At 44.5% G+C, this 21,357-nt stretch overlaps 1 protein-coding gene across 3 annotated transcripts in view; it reads right to left on the minus strand.

The window, feature by feature from the left end:
- The window catches only part of runx3 (RUNX family transcription factor 3), a 49,319-nt gene extending 36,025 nt beyond the window's left edge, over window positions 1–13,294 (minus strand). The window contains exons 1-2 of one of the 3 annotated variants that reach the window (XM_037071239.1): window positions 13,173–13,294; window positions 12,743–12,853 (exon numbers count right to left, since the gene is read on the minus strand). In XM_037071239.1, the coding sequence (XP_036927134.1) occupies window positions 12,743–12,800 (58 nt within the window). In that variant the 5' untranslated portion in view covers window positions 12,801–12,853; window positions 13,173–13,294. Of the gene's footprint in view, window positions 1–2,672; window positions 2,728–12,742; window positions 13,065–13,172 lie in introns of those variants that run through there. The other 2 variants (XM_037071240.1, XM_037071241.1) reach the window with 2 other exon arrangements.
- Between the last annotated feature and the right edge of the window lie 8,063 nt (window positions 13,295–21,357).

A 21,357-nucleotide genomic window follows, 5' to 3' on the forward strand; every position in this document is an offset into this window, starting at 1 on the left:
TGAGACTTATACTTTTACACTTTTACTGGTGGGATCTTAAATGAACTGTATGCCATTTCTGCCACTAGAGGTCTCTCAATAAAAAAAAAAGTCATAAGTAGCGTGTGTGAGAATTGTTTTTATTTTTAAGCAACCACTAGCGATGGTAAAACTCTATCTATGTTACTCAGACAGAAATGTTCATGGCCGAGGTAATGTTTTAGTCTTATTCATGCTAACACGCTAATTCCTGTTTGCCAACTTCCTTCCGCACTCTCTGACTCTGTCCCGGAAATCAAAAGTGGCAGGAGACCGAATGAAACACGCCAGTATCTAGAGTAAACTCACAGATTTCTGTGGGTTTGAACACTGTTGAAAGTATAAGGGATAATTTATGTAACAAAATGTATAACAAAGGTCCAGTCATTTTTAGACATTTTGATGCAGAACTGTCATATCTTTAACATTTTGGAGTTTTCCTTGTAATGGAGTATTGTTACTTTTACTTAGGATAAAGATAAACTACTTCTTCCACCATTGTTCTAGAGGGGGCTTAGTTTGCGTGTACATAACTGATTGTACGTCATCCTTCTTTTAATACAAAGGAAACAGGACTATATTAGAACTACTCCTCCATTCACTGTAACTAAAAAAAAAAAAAAAATCACAAAAGGCCCAGATGAGTTCACTGTGATCGGAGTTCGGGGTTAAACGTGGTCAGGCCCCCTTCCTGTCCTCTCAGTGGCAGTTCAATGGCACACACCACACCCGAGTCAGGCAGGGGGGAACTCGCCGTAAACCCCGGTGTCACGGTCGCTCCGCCCTCACATCATCTGTCGGGTACACTCACCCAACGATGACAGTCAGCAGCCTGTGATGTGGTTCCTGGGCCTGTTTATTCTTTGGAAACCCACTAAAAGTAGCATTGGATGGTAAGCTCACCAGAAGGCCCCAGTGCTATTATAGGAGCAGTTTGGGTTGAGTTTTGATCTGGTGGGTTTGTAAATAGGGCCCTGCCTTGCTGCGGGGCACCACTTTTGGGCTATATTGTTTAGTGTGACCTGAAGTAAGCTTTTTGATATTCATGGTGATTTGTAACCTGGAACAAAATGTAAAGTCCAAAAATTGATATGACTGGTGGAATTTAGGTTTGTGTACTTCACGAGGACGTCAGTGCCTGTTTTTCATAATATCGATGATGACAGACAGAGGCCCGAGAAAAGTACCCGGCTCGACTTTTCGTCATTTCACTGAAGGACAGATTGTGTTTTTTCCAGGGTCTTTATTTACCCCTGGAAGTCAGTATAACTTTTAAAATCTAAATGAGTCCCATAAATACGTCAACTCCCCCATTTTTTTTCAGTTGTGGTTTTTAGTGTGAGCTATAATCATTTCTCATCTTTCTTTGTCTCCGTGTCTGTCTGTCTATTTGTGTGTAACGACACACACACACACACACACACACACACACACACACACACACACACACACACACACACACACACAAATCCACATACACACTCAGTCGGACTGTGTTTCTCCTTTTCTAGCGAGAGCTTCTGATGCAAGGACGGCAATCTGTAATCTGTAGTAATTGCATGTTGCAGAAAAACATTTTTCCGCTGTGGTAATCGCTGCAATATGTGCAGTTGCGTTGCCAAAGTGACAGCACCCCCACCCCCAACAGACACACACACACACACACACACACACACACAGACACACATGCACCCGCACGCAGACACGCACAAGTATCCTGACTCACTCTGACTTTGCCAAATGTGTCTAGCTAAACTTTTGGAGGTTGCTTCCCAGCGTGGCTGAGAAACAAAGACACACAGGCGAGCGACTCCTGTCCTGTGACACACTCGCACGTACACCTGTGCTGCTGTCATGCTGCATTCACCTTCTGCAAAAGATTTACAGTTCCTGCCAGTGACGGTTTAACTGCCATGCAGCCCCGGTGCCAGAGCCCTGCCAGAGCCCAGCTGCCACACACAGATGAGGAGACAAAAACTTTCACAGGAGCCACATCAAATCACTCTCCCTGCTCCTTTTTTAACAGCTATCACACCGTGCAAACTGCTGATGAAATCCTCCCCCAGGTTTACTACAGTGCTAATTCGCCAGTTATTACTTTGTCTATTACTATGTCTTCCCGAATTGAGTCATTCGTCAGAGTTCCTCCTGATTAGTGGAAGTTGAAGCCACATTAAATGTAGGGAGTGCAGCGACGGTCTGTGGCTGAACCATTGATGCATATTTATCAAACCATTGTCTACCGCTGACACAAGCGTCTACCCTAACCTGTTCGACTGCGGCGCGAGTTTATGAGGTCATCACCACCGTGAGACTGAGGGTTAGATACGGCGTGTGTTGAAGAGGATATCACGTTTTACTTGCTCTTCTCACCACCTCAGCCTGAACCACCCCCCCTCCCCCTCTCCCCCCTCCCCCTCTCCCCCCTCATTGCAGCTCAGCAGCGCCGCACATTTATGATATAATTATCCACTGCGTCATCACCCCTTTGCCCGACAGAGCCCCAAAATATGTCAACCCAGTCGGCTTTCTTACGCTGCACGTCAAAGTGTAACCACACACACCTACTGTAGTATAAGGACAAGTAATACTCAGAGACATTTATAGATACACAGCGCAGACACCAAGATTGCAACCAGACTGTGTGTGCAAACCTTTTCCTCTCTGGGCTGCTACTCTGACTGCTGAAGCCATCCAACCTCCCAGCAGTTGAACTTCCCTGTGTCTCTAATGGAGTCTCTCTGTCAGATCAAACAGCTCCTACTGACGAGGAGAGGAGCCAGATCGCAGCGCTGGAAGCCGTTCAGTCTGACAGCCCGAACACGTTTGACTGGCAACGCAGCCTGCGTCTACCCTTCCATCGCTAGAGATCCCACACAAATATAGTAGCGCCACCAGAGAGGGGAAGAGTGGGTGAGGAGCGGGGAGGGGGCCTGTCGGCTCAGAAAATAAGTTGTGAGGCGTCCCCCTTGCACAAAGGCAAAGCTCCATAGCTCAGTCTTTTCTCAAAATGAAATCGCATGTGAGTCAAATATTAGGAAGTGCGCATGGCTTCCAGCAACCACCAAGCCATTATAACAGAGCCTGTAAACCACATTTTCACCAGCAGACAATGCCCCTTTGTGCTTGTTGTGTGGCTGTCCCTTCTCGAAAGAGGAGCCGTGCACATTTAAAAAACTGTGGAGATTAGAGTGAAGACGTGAAGAAAAGCGATGAAGATTAAGTGTCAGTTCTGGATCTCGGGTTAATTAGTGGCAGTCATGTCAGGATGGGCGAGCAGGACGGTCTGCCCTCATTTAGCCCCTTGGCGCGGGGGACCTTTGATGTGGTTGCACATGGAATGCTGTTGTTCATTCCTCTCTGCAACAAAAGCCACATGTTTTTATTTTTGAGACTAGGTCCCTGGTACTTGGAGCTGTGAAGGAGCACGGTGAAGTATGTAGTGTATGAAATGAATGGCATGAATGCCAACCAGCAAAACACAAGTCAGACAGGACCCTGCCAACCAGGCACGGGGCCAGACAGATTGTTTTCCATTGTGTATTCACATTCAAATGGTTTTAAGAAGACAAACTCAATAATCCGTGCTGTCTGTGCATGTCTAACACAACTCGCACACATTCAAGCCCAGCCTCTTGTGAACACTCAGAAACACACACCATGTACAAGTCTCCAACTTTTCAACCATTGTCATCAGTGTTTGTCCCTTTCAACTCCTTTCATCGCTGTTAAGGGACTCTTTCAAAAGGGGTCATTCCAGGTTCTGTCACACTCATTCAAGTGCAAATGGACTTCAAAGAGCCCCCAAAAATTGAATTTACATTTATTTCCCTCTTCAGAGGGGTTCAGCCTCCCAAGCACCATTTGACTCACCGCAGAATCCAACCAGATTCGAGCAGGAACCCGGCGCTGGTTTCCTGACAAGTGTCCGTGCCACTTTCCTCTGCAGACGTGAGACAACTCTTGGAAAGTACTCGGCTGGCCCTTAGTGCTTTTCATCATAAGGAAACAAGGGTGTGGTGACTCTCAGCCTGCAAGCCAAGGAGCTCAGGAGAGCACTCAGACACATAATATTGTCAATCTTCATAAATCCAATCTTTTGCACAGTAAGTGATTATTGTCAATCATTCTAATTGATTTCAAAATAATGTCAGAAGAGAATAATCTGCAGATGTCACCAGTCCTTCTACAGCCACTTCACAGAGTCCCTGTGTTGCGTGCAACTCTGTGTCTGTGATGTCCTTGGGCTGCATTCCCAGTTCTAGATTAAGCAAACCTAATTGGAGGCTAAAATGTATTTTCAATGGAATCCCTCCATTCAAATCATTGCTTTAGTCAAACACTTTGCTTAATTGGAGTCCGGGAAACCAACCACTGGGGAAACCCGTGTGTCCGAAGTGACTGAATGTTTCCTCTCATCATCCCCACTGCTAATCAGTTGTGGCGTTGCCCATGTACAGTTAGCACCATGGCCACGTGGAGCTAGCATAGTAAGGCAGGACTTTCCCCTCTTTGACTCAGAGCCTCAGGCGTCCACTGAGGCTTTGCTGTAACTGCACACTAATCCCCTGATTGCTGTGTTTAGGCGCGGCACGTCGCTGCTCCACGTCAAGGCGGCCGCGACGAGCTAATGACACAACGATGACAAGGAGCGTTTGTAAACCCAATCAGTAGCCTGGAGCCTGGTGATTAGGTTAATCAAACTCTATACTGACTGAATGACTGGCTCGCTGTCTGCCTCTTATGTCATCACACTGATTAAAGGGGGAAAGTTGTGTTCGAGTCCGTCAGGCCCTGCTAACACAAACGTCTTTCTGCCAGGTTGGCAGTGACAGCACAGCTAGCTGTCATGCTAAAACAGAAAAATGAGATGGAGTTGAACTTGATGTTGGTCATTTTGTTGCTATTTTGATAAAAGTACAAACAATTATATTATTCTGTAACATGTCACTCCCAATAGCAGAAATGATTCTTCTTTGATGTAACATGAAATGGTTAAAGATTTTCTAGATTATGTGGACTGTGAACTCAACAAGATTGTATCTCACAGGGAAAGCTCGCTGGATAGGTACTCTGAGTAACCACAGTACACAGTAGTCGGTTAAATATTTTTTTAAGGCACGACACACAAATTGGCACTTTATAAAATCAAGAAAGCCATCACTGATGTTTTTCAGTTAAGTCCTCTGCTGTTTAGTCACCGTGTGGGTAATTCTGCTGGACTAAGGCATCAGGAGACCATATGTTAGTCCTGACCAGCTATTACGGTGAGGTCAGACAGCATTTAGAGTGGGGAGAAACGTCACGGACATCATGCTGACATGCACTGCTCCTCTCTGACTCAGCACGGGGTAACAAAAACTGGTGGTGGACTGTGTGTGTGTGTGTGTGTGTGTGTGTGTGTGTGTGTGTGTGTGTGTGCGCATGTGGCCTATATGTTTCGGTTTATGTGTTCACACCATAAAGTTCCCTGTTTGTTTGCGCTCGTGACGGTGGTGTCTGCGACCGTGAGAAGATCATGTGTAGCAGACGGAGGGACCTCACAGCAGACAGACTATGGAGAAGAGATGGAGGGGCCACTTCTGCTGCACAGCTGAGGGGGAATCCCAGGCATGGTGTTTCCTACTGAGCCAATACAGAAGTGAGCAGCTGTAGAGAAAGTACACGCTCGCTGAAGTTTACTTCAGGGCAAAACCTGGATGCATGGATAACAGACCACTCTGTAAATGTAAATAAATGTAAATGTAAACAAACACACGTAATGAATGTTTAAATGATAAAATAAATTGACTTAAAGGGACAGTTCACCCCAAAATCAAAAAGACATATTTTTCCTCCGACTTGTCATGTTATTCATCCATCAAGACTGTTTTGATGTGAGCCGCTGGGTTTTTGGAGATATGGGCCACAGGGATGTCTGCCTTTTCTTGAATATGTTAGAGCCACATGGCACTCTGCTTGTGGCTGTCAAAGCACTAAAAAAATAGATTTGAAAAAATTGACAGCAGTGTCTCTAGATCACTCTCTAGATATTGGGACCCAGTTGCACAAGATAATCCACAGACCTTGATGTGAGCAGTTTCATGTTGGAACTATTTCCTTCCTAGCGAACTACACTGTGCAGAAAGAAGCATGGGTCGACTCATGGACGAGAGGCTAGCTAACCAAGCTGGCTAATGTTGCAGCTCAGCCGAACGAGAGCTGCGGATTATCTTGAGTAGCCCGGTCATGATTTTGTTTTGAAAAGAGTCATTGCTGTTGAGCTTTTCAAATATAGTTTTTTGGCACATAGACCACAACAAGTCAACTGCCATCTAGTTCCGTTATATTGAAGAGAAGGAAGACTCAAAGCGCTTGGTACAACATTCAGAATTTAAGCAAATATTTGTTTTTATTAGGGGGGAGTTACATGTCAGATTTTTCAGGCACAGTGACTTCTTATAGTCTAGTTGTCATTGTGTGGTCATCAGGCTACCAGACATTTTTACACTTCAGTAACTAAACAAACAGAATGTGTTAATTAGTGAGTTTTAGTGGAGCGGGTAGGCAGATTTGTTACCACTGGACAGAGCCAACTGTCTTCCAGTCTTTATGCAAAGCTAAGCTAACTGGCTGCTGCTTCATATCGAACTGACACGAGAGTTGTATCAGTCCCTTCATCTAAATTCCAACAAGAAAGCAAGTATTTCACACAATGTCAAACTCTTCCTTCACTCATCTTATAGTAGAAATACAAATGACGAGACTAAATGCTGAAATTTACATCCTCCCTGTGCAGTTCTAAATTGAGCAGCACAATTAGGTGACCCATTACTGATGCAGCGAGCACAGCCAGTTATTTGTACTCCCCAATGAACAGGCGAAGAGAGAACTGAAATCCCATTTTTTGAAAGGCTGTCTCCGCAAAAATCAATTCCCTGCGGTTGAAGTTATGTTTGAGGGGAGGGAAGAAGCAGCCCAAAAACATGTTTTATTGCAGCAACGACAATTAACTGTATGTAAACAAGTTGAGAGGGAAAAAAAAAAAATATCTGGGAAAATGGAGAATCTGAAAACATTTCATTGCCTGCAGCCTCTCACATCCTATCATTATCTGCATTTTTCCTCCACCGTAATTAAGTTTTTTCTTTATTGCTTATGGGAAGAGGGATCGGCTATAAGGATGTTTTGAGCATGATTAAAGTTGCACATAATGACGTGAAGATTCAGTCTGGAGGATGGATTTTTTTCTTTTAGTCTGTGAAAAACATTCCTTTAAAATCCTTTGATGGTGACAGAATGAGTTCCTCTGCGCCTCAGATCTTCGCTAAACTTTCACACATGATAAAATAAAAGCCTCCACTCCTCCTGTGTTCCATCTAATGTAAAAAAAAAAAAAAAAAGTTGATCTCTGCTGATATGTTTCTGAACATGTGGGATCTCCATAAGTTTGAGTCATTTTATGTGCTGCCGACCAGACCCATGCCTGCCCATTAAAGTAATTTGTGGGTTAGAATGCAACTGTAATGTTAAAAACAAAAGTGCACAGCAATCGACGTTGTGCTTAGTCAGAGACAGGTTTTTTTTTGTTTTTTTTTTGGCTTTTCCTGCTTCTCGGTGCAGCAGAAAGGATGTTGTTGACAGCATCTGTTAAACGATACAGGGAGGGGTCTAAACAATAAGTCTTCTTCATCTGAGTCAAGCTCAGGTCACAGCTCTCTAATTGTAGCCAGTCGCTGAAAACAAACTGAACCTGCAGCGTCTTATTTCAGGTTTTACTTTTAAATTGTTTATCCTATTTCCAGCTTGACTGAAAATTGCAAGCAAATTCCATACGCCGACGTAATTGCTGCATAAATTTAGGTTAATAATACATAAATTAGCTTACAATAATACTGGTGTTTTTTTTTTTCTTCTGCCGTCCCAGCCCTACCATGTAATAAGCTGTGGTTTAGGGCGTAGGTTTAAAACAAAATTAAGAAACAGAAAATTGCGAGAAAGGCTTTTCCTTAATTTAGTCGTGCGCCAATGCAGGATGAATGAGATCACAAAGAGCCTAATAACAGTGATGTGGACATAATCATTTTAACTTAAGGGTTTATATGAAATATTATCAGCTCGTAAGAGGAGCAAATTAACCATAAAGAAGTGAGTCATAGGAACTGAGGAGCCTCATCCGGTATGGGCATTACTTCTTAAAAAAAAATCAAGCTAAAGAATTTTATGTTGTGATCATTTCCACCTCGTTATCCAATTACGCAAGCGTGTTTCAAAAGTCTGCATATTTTCCTGCCGGCATGTCGTTTGTTCCTGTTTCGATTTCTTTTTTTAAAGGAGCTGGTCTAGACATTATGAATTCCTCTTCCATCACTCACATCGTATCTGGACATTTGTGGCCTCCGATTTAATTATTTTCTACTGCAGCTCTTTAATTATTCTGAAAGACTGTGGCACACGTTCGCTCCTTTTTTTTTTTTTTCTGTTCCGTCTCTGACCTCAGCCAGTGTGGTCTGCATTCATCTCTCTGAGGCCGCCGCTCTCATAGCTGCCATGCGCAATCACATCGCAGAGTTTTACATGCGGACTGAGTTCTGGGTGAGCTGAGTTTAAAGGACACCAGGCTGAGTGTTGTTTGTCTGCCAGATCTCATTCGCCCCTCTCTCAGTCGATGCACCTACGGTTCAGAGCTGCAGGACTGTTTGTTGAAAAAAGCTGCTCAACCTTTTCAGAACCCCCCCCCCCCACCCCCCCATCAGAGAAACCTTTACAGCTTAAATCCATATTATCAGATCGGCTGAAAAGAATCTGGCCCCTGTGGTTGCTCGCCGACCACCAGAAAATTGTATTTACTACTACACTTAGCACGACTTTAACCTTGACCAACGCGACGCCCAAGCTCGGGGGTTTTGAGCCAGGAACGTACGTACAGGGGCGGAGGCAGGTTTGGGATTAGTCGACCACATAATCAGCACAGCCCTCTGCGTACCCTACCTGGAAGCCATCTTACTGGCAACCCCTGAAAGTGTTCCCCATAAAGCCGTGTTGACAGACGGTGAAAACGGCGAGACGGACCAAAAAGTAAATAAGTACCTCCAAAAACGTTTACAGCCCTAATCAAGTCCAGAGCGTTCCCTCTATCCAATATGCCTTCAGAGTTTTATAAATAGATATTATACTATGCTAAATTGGAGACAGGATTTCACCGCTCTGTGGCTGTCATGAGTTTTCTATTATTTGCTTTCACTTTAGAAGATTGAAACTCTTAATATCTGGTTACAGATTTCAGCCCAGTCCTCATGTTTTGGCGTCACTCAGGGGCCTCACGCTCAGCAGGATTTTGAAGGGGCTCCAATCAAGCATGTTAATTTAAGAGAGGAGAAAAAAAATCTTCACCATACGACTTTGTTATTAATAAATCCACCAGAGGCCGGCCATGTGTTCCATCAAATTTATGGCCTTTTGCTTTTCTGAGCTACCGTCCTGCGCCTTTTTTTTTTTTTTTTTTTTTTAATTTGTCAGCGGTTCTTAGCTTGAGAATTAGAATTTTATCTCGTGTGAATGGCTCCTTTTGATGCTTTCTGTGTCACGCTGAGTCTCTCAGGCTTCTCACTCCTCGAAACTTGTAGAACAAACCAGACCACCTCCCAGAATCCTCCAAAATAACCTTGCTACAAGTGTGGTGAGGCATGGCGCGTTTCTCACACACAAGCCCGCACTTCCATTCATGCAGCGCAATAAGCCAAACATATAAAACCATTCCCACCCTAATAAACCGGGGCCTTTTTCTCTGCCACAAAGGGAGCTGGCTCCCAAGAGCGTAACACTCTAAAAAAAACGGACCCCTGTATAAAACAGCCAGCCGGGAACACAGTGGCCCTGCGAAGTGGAGGAAAATGCGGTGACAGAAAGTGAGCCAAGGATATGAGCCACCACACAGGCCCAATCACAGCTGCTATAAACCAGGTACCCCACCTGATGCATACGCTGCCAATGTGTCCGGCTCGGAAAACTCTGTAAAGTTTATACAACTCTGCTTCACGGGGGGAAAGTCCGGTGCTTTTTTCAGAGCTTACTGCTTTGAAAAAAAAAGCAAAAAAAGGGCAAAAGTGTTTTAGAAATGCAGCTCTCTGATTGAATAGTGTTGCTGCTGTGTGAGGGTTAGCAGGTGTAGCCTCATTGTGGTTATTATCAGTGAACTGCAGCAGCCCTGTGAGTCTGCATCAGATTAACACCCTGCTGACGCAAAGCTCTCCATCTCTTTTTCTTTCTCTCTCTCTCTGAGCACACTAACTGTCAGATTAGAAGCTTTTCCGTGTGCTTGATGCAGAGTCGGACACCATGAGAACGACAGCTGTCCTGTCTGTTTGCTCTCTTTGTGACTCGGTGTGCGTGTGTCATATGTTTTACGTGTGTGTGTGTGTGTGTGTGTGAGCTTCAGCAGAGGACTGAGGTTTCTGAGGTGAGGCATCCTCTCGCTTCTCACGCGATGTGCATCTGATGTTGCACATCACATGCTTACATGTATTCTCTGTCTGCAGTGAGAGATATGCTCAAATGTTACCGATTTAACACCTACAGCACAGGCTGTTAGTGTTTGTGTTGTGCTCATATTTGTGATATGTGTGCCCCCGTTTCTTTCCAATCACATTTTTAACACGACTTAGAGGTAAGGACTCTACAGTTAATAGAAATATCACATAACATAACTTAACACTAAGATCACATTGCAGTTTCTTGACAAAACAGCATTATAATGATGCTACAGATGCCTTGACCAATAAATCTTGCTCCCTAGATACAATAAAAGTGCAGACCCATCAAATCATGTTTTTTTTCAATGGCAATGAAAATTATGACACTGAAATTATCATATAGCAGTTGTAATATCAGGCAAAATAATTGTAATGGGATTTTTACCATATTGTGCAGCTTTATCAAAGGCCCAAATCACTTGATTTTAATGAGGAATTTAAAAATCGGTTTTAGAATTTCAGGAACTTTCACAAGTGTGTTTTCAACTTGCGTAATTTTTACAAATGAATTAGTGTCTCCTGCCCTGTGGGTGGATGGATCCACTATTTCCATGAGCTTCATGTCGCACCGTATTAAATTCAGAGCTCTGGGAGCCAGACATTTAACAGTCTCCGTGATTCTCTGTAACCGTTCCTCTTAATTTCAGTTTGATTTGAGTCTAAAAAAGAGAACTTGCCAAATTGCTTTGCCTGTGTAATGCAAGTTGTTAAACTAACCGCTGGGGTATTTTGCTTACATGAGGTAGTCCCAATTTGAAATGCTTTCAGATTGAACCGGAGGATTTAATGACTCTTGGCCTTTGTTCTCTCGCAGTTCGGTTTCAGCCTCCTGACAGAGCGAATTGTAAAAGGATATTGCATGTTCAGTAATGATTTCCAATGGATGATTGCAGCTTTAATCGCTTGTCTCTCTTTCCCCCTTTTGACCTACTGTCTCACATCCCCGCTTTGGTAGAGTTCAGAATCCAAACGGGACACCGGAACCCACGTTACGTTAGAGGCTAAACAGACTCAAAAGCCTGATGAATGGCAAGCGTGAACTTGAAGTTGGCGACGCTCTGCTCTGTAAACGGCGAGGAGATAAAGGCATTCAGATCCAGCGGTTATAGAGAGTAGAAGGATTGGGGGGTGGGGGTGAGTCTTGTCAGGAGGAAACTATAAATGCCTTGGTGTCTGTAGAAGCTGTGAGAACACTGGAACATCATCTCCTGTCACTGCGGTTCCGCTGAGGATATCAGAGGATTGTTCTCATGTGAGACACAGATGTAGCGAGTGTGTTTTTGACTTGTCTCGCTGTGTGAGTGTGCGCGAGGCTCCAGAGATTTTAAGATGCACTCTGCAAACAATTAGGAGCTGCTAGTGCTTCTCCTCTGGCTGTCTCTAATTAACACGGCAACGAGGCCTTAATTGGGACAGAGATTTTGTTTTGTGCTGCTGCCTTTTCGGTGGCCATCTCAGTGGTTAAGTGACTAACGGTGGGAACAACTGAGTCCCCTGGCCGCCCACTTAAGTCTGCTTGATGTCTCAAGAAGTTCACCGCCACTCAGAGGAGCACACTCTGATAGAATTCCAGTTCAAATCAGGTAAAAGTTTCCTTTTGTTTCCTGAGTAAAAGCTTCCATCTCATTGGAATCACCATGCCAACAAATGGCTTCTCCTTTGAGCCTGTTGTGTAGCGTCGCCAACTATAGTGCACTCACCTCACCACACAGACCAAAAGTACCTCCTGGAAGTAAAGCAGAGTGAGAGACACTAATATGTTTTTTTTTTTTTTCTCTTTGCTCTCTTTTGTATTGCTGCGTTCCAGTAAAGGGCCCAGTCACATGGAGCCTGTGAGCTCGTATTCTCGCAGTGAGAGCGCCGACTTTCACTTGATAATGAATGTCTGTGGTGAGAATCCCATTATGGCCCTACTCCATCAAGCCTACAGAAAACACAGGAGCGGCGAGGAGAAGGCATTTAAGGGCCATATCAGTCAACTAGATGAGGGCTATACCGCGCGAATCAGATCGCTCTTTGTGAGTGTGTGTGGACAGAGAGATAAATGCATTCACACATAACAAGGAGACATTTAAAAAAAGAAGAAAAAAAAAAGGAAACAGGTAGTGAAGCTGCATATTCAAGATAACTGGGGAGAGGGATGGATGGAGGTGGGGGGGGTGGGGGGGTGGAGAGGGAGGGAGGGGGGGGCAGAGGGGAGGATCAGCGCTCACCTCTGAGTAGACTGCTGCTGTAGTTGGAGAAGGAGTCAAAGATGCTGTTGGATGCCATGTCAGAGAAGTCAGAGCAGCGTGGAGCCGTCGATGCAGTCGATCTCCACCGACCTTTTGGAGGGAGAAAAGGGAGATTTGCAACGCTGAAGTGAAGTGCGAGAAAGAGAGAGGAGCGAGGATGAAACTCCTGGAGCTCAGAGCCCCATTTGCAACCAAGAATCTAGGGTTTGTGACTACCGCAGGAATCCCAAGCCACAAGCCTGCAGAGAGAGCAGCAGCATGTGTTAGCAGCAGCACCAGGAGACGTTTGAGAGAGAGAACAGGGTCAGAAGGAGAAAGAAAAGCAAAAGACAAGGCAGTTGAGAGAGAGAGAGAGCGATAAAAGCAGTTTTACGCAGCAGCAGTGTCTTCAGGTGTGGAGTGGACTCACCAGGGCTGGAGATGAGAGGGGGGCCCTTGGGTGGTGGAAGCAGGCAGGCGAGGAGGGCTGGGTTTGTGGTCCTCTGTCACGCCGGGGGGGGGGGGGCCTAAAGGTCTGAGGTTAGCCAGCTAGTCTGATAGCGTGGTCTGTCTTTCTCTCCCACGATGGCGGTGGCCTGACTGGAGCGTCAGTGCTACTAACAGGCTAAAAGCCACAGTGTATCTGCATCCTCCTCGCCATCCTCCACACAGAGAGACACACACACTCCTCTCCGTGAGTGGTGGAGCCCACGTCACATGTCACGTGAGGTCACCGGGCCTTTCCCTCCCACCCCTCCCTCCCTCCCTCCCTTCTCCTGCTATCGTCTTTGCTTTTTCTCTGGTTTCTTGCGCTTCAGGCTTGTACTTTCCATGCTTCTCATTCTCTGACTCGCTTGTCTCCACTCTTGCTTTTCATTGGTCGCTCAAGTTTTGGAAACATTTTATTTTCTTTTGAGTTCAAACCAGGCGGCAGCCTGCACCACTGTGGCTCACTGAGGTTTGCAGAGAGCGCCGAGGCCAGTGCAGAAGAGCTGGAGAGGCATTCAGATGTATTAACGCAAACAAGAGAAGAGAAGAGACAGGAGTGTGTGCGAATAAGAAAATGAGAGGTAACTGTGGCTGCAGTCGCTGCTAGGAGACAGGAAAGTGTCAGTCTGACTACTGAACAACAGTGAGCGTGTTGTTCTTGAATGTCTATGTATGTCTTGTGCTAGTTTTATGTTTGTCTGACTCACAGCACATCTGTGTTTGTAAGAACCGGTGGTTTTGGGCCTGCAAAACCTCCACCCTCACTTACCACTTGATAGTATCATAATCTTAGTCTCATTAGAAGCAGTACTGCCAGTTGCTCAACTTTACTGTACCTCGGGTCCTTCTCCCTTATTCCCCTGTGTCAGGGTTTCTTTCTTGATTTTCATTATTTGATTTTAACTCAACTTAATATGGACACATATTAACTTTCTGTTCAGGTTAAAAATTACCTGAGCTTCCTTGTGCTGTAAAAAAAAAATGTATAACAGAAACCTGAGTATTTGTGGCCATGTGTGGCCTCTCCCCCCTCTGAAACTGCAAAGCAATTTAACCTGATTGTGGTTTTCACACTTTTTTTTCATTTTCTAGGTTCATTTTCGACTACAGTATCAGCGTGAGACGTCATTTGATACCTACGTTACCTTTCTGCTATTTATTGGCTTCTTCTACAGTGTTTAGAAAAAACAGGAAATGATTCACATGGCTTCAGATTCACACAGAAATGAACAGACGGGCAAAGTGATAAATGTGCAGTCAGTGAGAACTGTTTGTTGTGGTCCTGTTAACCTGACAATCTTGTCAGTACTACATGAGTATGTGTGTGTGTTTTTTTCGTGTTTGTGCAGACAAATCACTGGCATTTGCAAACCTGTGGTAGCCGCACTTCCTCTCTCCTTTCTCCTGTCTCTGAGTGACACACTGACCATGTCTGGCCACGGGACAACAGACCCAAACCACCGTCTGGTCATTCATGTGACCCAATTGCTTTCCCTGGAAACCTGTGTGTGTGTGTGTGTGTGTGTATGTGTGCGTGTGTGCGTGCACATGTGTGTGTGTGTGTGTGTAATCTGTGTCTGTTTGACACTGCTTTGTGTATGAATGTGAGCCCACGTTGTCCTCTGCTAATTGCCAGACAAAACTGCCTCATGGACCACAGCATGTGTTCATATGTGTATATACAGTACCATGTTCTGTGTGTGTGTGTGTGTGTGTGTGTGTGTGTGTGTGTGAGAAAGAGAGAGAGAGCTTCCTGGTAGCCCGCACTGCCCTGTAAATGAGCAGTTGCCGTTGAGTTAGGCGGCAGTGCGGGCTAAATGACACGGCGTGTCGGCAAGTGTGGCCGAACGCTGAGGCCACAGCCTTGGCCCCAGGGCTTTTATCAGTCCGTCCACACGGCCACTACAGGCCTCGGGCTTAACCTCACACACAGCGAGGCTTCCTCTTCTCACACCTCTGCTGCCTCCCGACATGGCCTCGGACCTGGCCTGCCAGCCCCAGGACAGATTACAGCTCTGCGTCTCTCTGCTGTCACACAGGGCCACAGGGAAATGATTCTCTGTGCTAGGACAGGGAAACGATGGCTGAGATTTCAGATTCTCTAGTTTTAGTTGTTTGTATTTCTTGCTTTACCTCAGTTTTTTTCGAGTCGAGGGTCTCTGGAGGGTCTGTACGCGTTTGCATTTGTTCAGAAGGGGGATCCTGCAGAGTGCGATTTTCACAGTGAAGGGGCTTGTGGTTGTTTCAGTTTATAATCACTTTACATGCATGTATTTTTGCAAGTGAGACATACTGCTGGTAATAATTCATGTTTTGTTTTGCAGATCTCATTTAAGTGTGTAATATATTTTTCCGCTCGCTGTTTTCACAATGAGACTGTTTCGGATTATAGTCAGTTTCCTTATTTTTGTCCATTTGTGGTGACAGACGTTGCCTCTGGATTTTCAATGAGGAATAGAGAAAAGCAAAACAAATATAGGACCATCCCACAGCATTGTGCAAGAACGGGAATTGGCTCCATTGTAGTGCAGGCAAAACGTGACATTTTGAAGACAGCGCTGGAGTCGAGGCCTTTTTCTCCGTCCTCAGCCTAAGCTCTGTGTTTTTTCTTCTTTGTCTAGGTAAACATCTGCTTCATGTTTTGAAATGTATCTCATGGCTTTGCACTGCCCATGACCGTGAGGGGAAAATAGTCTGAAGATCATTGTGGCCGTCTTTCACTAAATTTTTTTTTTCCCCTGCCCAGGCCTTGTTTATCAAGCCCCTGTATTTAAGCTTAATATAACTCCTGTTTTGCTGAGAAAACTGTGGTGGTTTAATCACTGTCAGTGGTCCTACGCCTCTCGGGTGTGGCTCGCGAGGCAAAAAGGACCCAGTGCGGTCGTGCGTCCAGCTGCAAAGGGGCTTATTTTGTGGTCTAAAAATTGCAGGCTTCCCCATATGTTCCCTATAAACGTGGAATGCAGCGTGGGACTTGAGGAGGCTTTTATAATGAAGTGGCCGTCATTGCATCAAACACCATGGTCCTGCCTGCTTCGAGGATAGGCCATGGGAGCCCGTTTTTGGGCTGCATGCACGGGTCCAATGTCCTACCAGCTCAGCTCACACCTCATACTGGCCATTTCCTTGTAATTATATTACATTGCTCATTCCGTAGACTGATGTTCCTGTCCACTTTTAGTATAGCGCACCCATAGTCTATTCTTATGATTTATAACAGTCAAGATTCAAGAGGTTTTATTTAAAAATAAAATGTTGTTTCAACTCTCGAGATGGACACAAAAAAACAAATACAATACATTTTAAAAGCTAATAAACATAAACCGATTTTAAAAAAGCAAAACATTTATCAAACATACAAAAAATGTAATGTAAATAAAGGGGCAACATTATTTCACATGCAGGTTTTACATATAATTCTACTCTATATCACTCAAATATAACTATACTTCACTTGGAAGTTGGTCACTCTTCCAGAAATGTTCAAGCTCATTCTCAGTTCTTTTACAAGACCCAAGAAAAGAGGTGAAGAATTTTGTGCAAGACATTGCAAGACACATAAATGTAAAAGTTCCTAACTTGTCACTTAAAAAATAAGCTGTTATTAAAACAAAAGACCAGCCAGAGTTCTCAGAAAGTAACTGTATAAGAAAAGTTCACTGTAACCAGCTTAGCGTTGTGTGTGTGCTCGTGTGTTTACATGTGTGCGTCTCCGCTGCTGTTTGTAAGCGAGGCACTCCCAGATGCAGTGGTTTCGGCACGTAGTATCACGGTTGGAAGTGATCACCGGGCCCATTATTTATTTATTGGCTCCAGCAGACATGGAGACTTGACTGTGGTAACCACACAGAGAGGAGGGGAGTGTGCCCTGTCGCCACACGCTGAGCAGGCCGCATCTCAGAGTTCAAGAGGAGCGCTTCATGTATACAGTAACGCGGTGGAGGAGAGCACTGTCGCTGCGACGCCGATATTTGAGGAGAAAATCCGAGATCGCTGTCAGGGACGAGCCGTGTGTGGACAGATGAAGATTGGGATTAATTGCACGACATCAAGCTCGGCTCTTTAACAAATGTTTACAGGTAGTAAGCCCTCCGTCCTACCCCCTCCACCAAAGCGCTTCCTGTTATTCAGAAACTGTGCCAACTCAAAGACCAAACATCCAACTCACTTTACAGCAGGTTGATTCAAAACCTCCCCAACCACTGGCAGTGAGCTTGTGATATAGCTCCTCCTGTGAACATTCTCAAACATAGAACCGATTTTCGTCAAATCAGTCATATCACATTCAAACCTGTCAAACAGGGGGCCACATGTTGCCCGAGCAGCCGTTGCTTACTGTAGCTGCCATTTCCTCGTTAGCTTAGTTAGCCATGGAGCTAGTAGTTCAGACTCCTGTGACAAACACAAGAGCTTTAGACGGGGACTATTTATTTCCCACTCATTTAGTTGGAGGTGAGAAATTTATATGCTATACTTATTTATCCATTAATGGGCATTAGAGTAGATGCACATATCAGTGGGGCATCTCAAATCTCGTGGGGGGGGTTTATATTAATTATCCTCTTTTTAGACAGGACAGCACATAGAGTCAGACATGGAAAGAAGACACTTTATAAATAAATATGTTCTGTGCTACAAACTGAAAAACGTTATGTTGCTTTCAGTATAAGGACACCAGCACACGCTACACACTACACATAGTTTTTCTTCTGTAAGTCAACAGACAGGTATGTCTATTTTTAGAACAATACCAAATTGACTCATGGATCCATTGAGAAGCTTTATTGATCTGGGATTTACTCTGTTCTGTTCTGATCTACAATGCTGCTTTCAAGTCCTGGTGATAAGATGCAACAAATGTGACACACTGGATGCTAACTGTGTATCTTACTTTGAAAATCCAAACAGGAAGATGAGTTATAGAGCAAACTAGGCTCGGCTGAGCGCCTTGTAGTTGTCTCATGTTTTGCTTCACAGTGCTTATCACACTGCGCCTGTGTGTTTTGTGAACGAGTTGTCTTCACCAGAGTGGTAAATTTACACTCGGCTTTGAGGTACACAGAGGCACCACATCATGGCAACGGAGCAGCTGGAGGGTGAAGTGCTGCAGCCTCACATAAAAGCACCCGTAAACCCGAGACCTCAGTTACCCCAAATGCCCCAACGCTCAACACATGCACGCATGTGCATGCACATGCACATGCACACACACACACACACACACACACACACACACACACACACACACACACAGAAACACAACTCAGCCCCAGCCAGACCAGAATAGAGCAGCCCATGGTCTTGCCACAAACCCAACTGATCCCACTGACCTCAGTGCATCATCAGGATCTTTTGAGCTAACACAGGTGGAATGTTGCAACGTTGCAATGTTTTTTTTTTTCAAAAAATTCTTCTTCGTTACACTCTTTCATCTTTACCACTGAACTGTAAACTTGTGAGAAATGCATATTTTCCATGTAGCTGAGGCTCTCGCTTTGCAGAGTTGCAGTTTTTAAGTCAGGGTGCTCTTCTCCCCATGTTTTATTACCTGTGCGTGTATGTGTGCATTTGTCTCTGTCTGTGTGTGCGCGCATACGCATTTCCTGTGGTTCAGACATGGGTTTTGGATGTGACAGACAAGCCTGCAAGCATGCTCATCTGTGTGGGGCAGGATGTTCCTCCACAGCAGAGGCACAGTGGTTTGCTTCAACACTGTGTTGCGTGTGAGCATGTGCTGCTGCATGAAACAGTCATATGTCCAGTGTGCTCGCAAACCCCTTTTTCTCCACGCTGTAAAATGTGACATTCACCTTAAACTCGGATAGAGTGGTTCTGTTGCAATTTAAGATGAAAATGAAGCGCTCAGTTTCCCAGTTACAATGTTGTGTAAGAAGTATTGAGCTAATTCAAATACAGTAAGGTTGCAATAGCACAATGAAAAAAAACATTCTGTCACAAGTGAAAGCCCTGGATTTACAATAAATGTAAATACAGAGCCAAAAGCCAAATGTACTCAAAGTATAGCAGGGTGAAGTATTCATTATGCAGGTCAAACCATACCTTTGTTTGTAATATTATTCTGTATTTGATAAAAGTAATTGTTATATTTATGTGTCAGCAGTATTTGAATGTTGTAGATGGTCAATATGGACGCATTTTACATACTGGTGTGTGATTTAATAAAATACATGTTTTTAATAAGATTTGTTTAATGTTGTGTTTTATGTGTTTAAGCACTGCTAGCTGTACCTGTCAAATAAAAGCTGCTGAGTACAAAGTACAATATTCCTTTCTTAAATTGAGTAAAGAATAGCTTTAATCAAACTCCTGTGTAATGTTTAATGTAATCTAGACACAAGATTTTTATACCACTTTTATAAATGACCAATTTCATCCCCAGTTACCTTTTAAAAATCAGAATTTGATGAAATTCAATGTGGTAAACATAAGATAGCACCAAGAAGTGTTAACTAACAAGTGAGATGAATTGAACTTTGACGTACCAATATGTAAATGTTCTCCTGTCCTGCTGTAATTATCTACGACAGCATACAGTCACCTCATTACATTGCCTAAAGTTGCATGTGTTGACGATGTGAGCCCTTAAGGTATGTTCCACCGCTTTTTCAACACAAAGTGTATTTTCATTATTGGCGCCTTATTTTGTTTTCTTTACTATAGGTTATCCTTCTGTGGACTTTCCTAAGAATTTGACATAATCACTGTCAAAACTGAAGAACAGCATTGTGTTTAACCATCATGTGTACAATAACTGATCTCTTTGAGGTCATACAATCATTGTAACTCTGTTAAACACAAATCTACTTTTAATGTTGTTCTCCATCTCCACACACATTTAACACATTTAACTGAAGCTTTGGAGCTGCTGCCATCAAAGTTTGGCCATGTGGAAGTGCATATCCATTATGTGAAATAAACTAATCAACCATATTAACCAGGCAGTTATCCGCTTTCATGTTAAGAGGTGCAAGTTTTGTCCTACCAAGAATTTGTGACTCAGTAAAGGGCAGAATTGAAGCCAGACCTTTCACCCGTCACTCTGATTTCTGTGAATGTGCATGTGTGTGTTTTTGCAGCAGTGACCTGCTTTCATATGGCAGCCCACACATTTCAGTATCTTGGTGGGTTTTACTGACCTAGAACAAGGGAAGGGGGCTCAGGAAATCCACGGCTATGCTCACAGCGTGTGTGTGTTCTCGTGTGCACTTTTGCCTGTGTGTGTCCGTGTAACTGTAAATGTAGGCATATGTGCATAAGCTTGTATCGTCTTTTGAGAGCAAGTAACATAATGGCGCACTCCATTTTTCTCAAAAATGTCATTCTCACTTTCTCTTTCACCCCTCCCTCATGCTGCCTCTCTTTCATTTGTCTCTCTCTTTGACAAATAGGCGCGACGTCCATTAGGATGCTTTATGAGGTGATAGTGATACAGGGCACTCTTGACGGCCCCTAACACTGTCTCAACTCCCCAAACACACACACACACACTCTCTCAAGTCTCCCTGTCTCTTTCTACCTCCTCGTTCGTCCTCTTCATGCTCTTTCATATCAGAGCTCATTGCTCTTTGTCATCCATTGCATTGCTGTCTCCTCGTGTGTGTGTGTGTGTGTGTGTTTGTGTGTGTGTGTGCGTTTGATCCCTCAGCTCTGGCGTGCCCTCCTTACTTGTCCTGAACCAGACTGAGCAGACGCTACACATGTCTGATCTATGATCCAGGGCTGGCTTTTATTCTGAGGGAGACATACAGTGTTTCCTTTGTGGGACTGGAGTGTGTGTGTGTGTGTGTGTGTGTGTGTGTGTGTGTGTGTGTGTGTGTGTGTGTGTGTGTGTGTGTGTGTGTGTGTGCATGGGGGGGTCGCTGCTGCGCCTAATGAAGGCCACTCAGGGCGGCCTCTCCCCAGTCCTCTAATGCATCCCAGGCCCCCCGGACTGGCTGGCAGGCTGGATGACTGGTGGGGCTCCAGGGTGCACACCAGCATAGGAGGTTTAAACCTGTTTCACTCACTGCTCTCCCCAAGTCCAAAGACACGTATGCTACATATTGTCAAAAAGCACGATGAGACCACCTCTAATGAGGTCTGGGTCCAGTTCACTTCTACGAAAA

The sequence above is a fragment of the Acanthopagrus latus genome, chromosome 16 (assembly GCF_904848185.1).
Source record: "Acanthopagrus latus isolate v.2019 chromosome 16, fAcaLat1.1, whole genome shotgun sequence".
Classification (NCBI taxonomy): Eukaryota; Metazoa; Chordata; class Actinopteri; order Spariformes; family Sparidae; genus Acanthopagrus; species Acanthopagrus latus.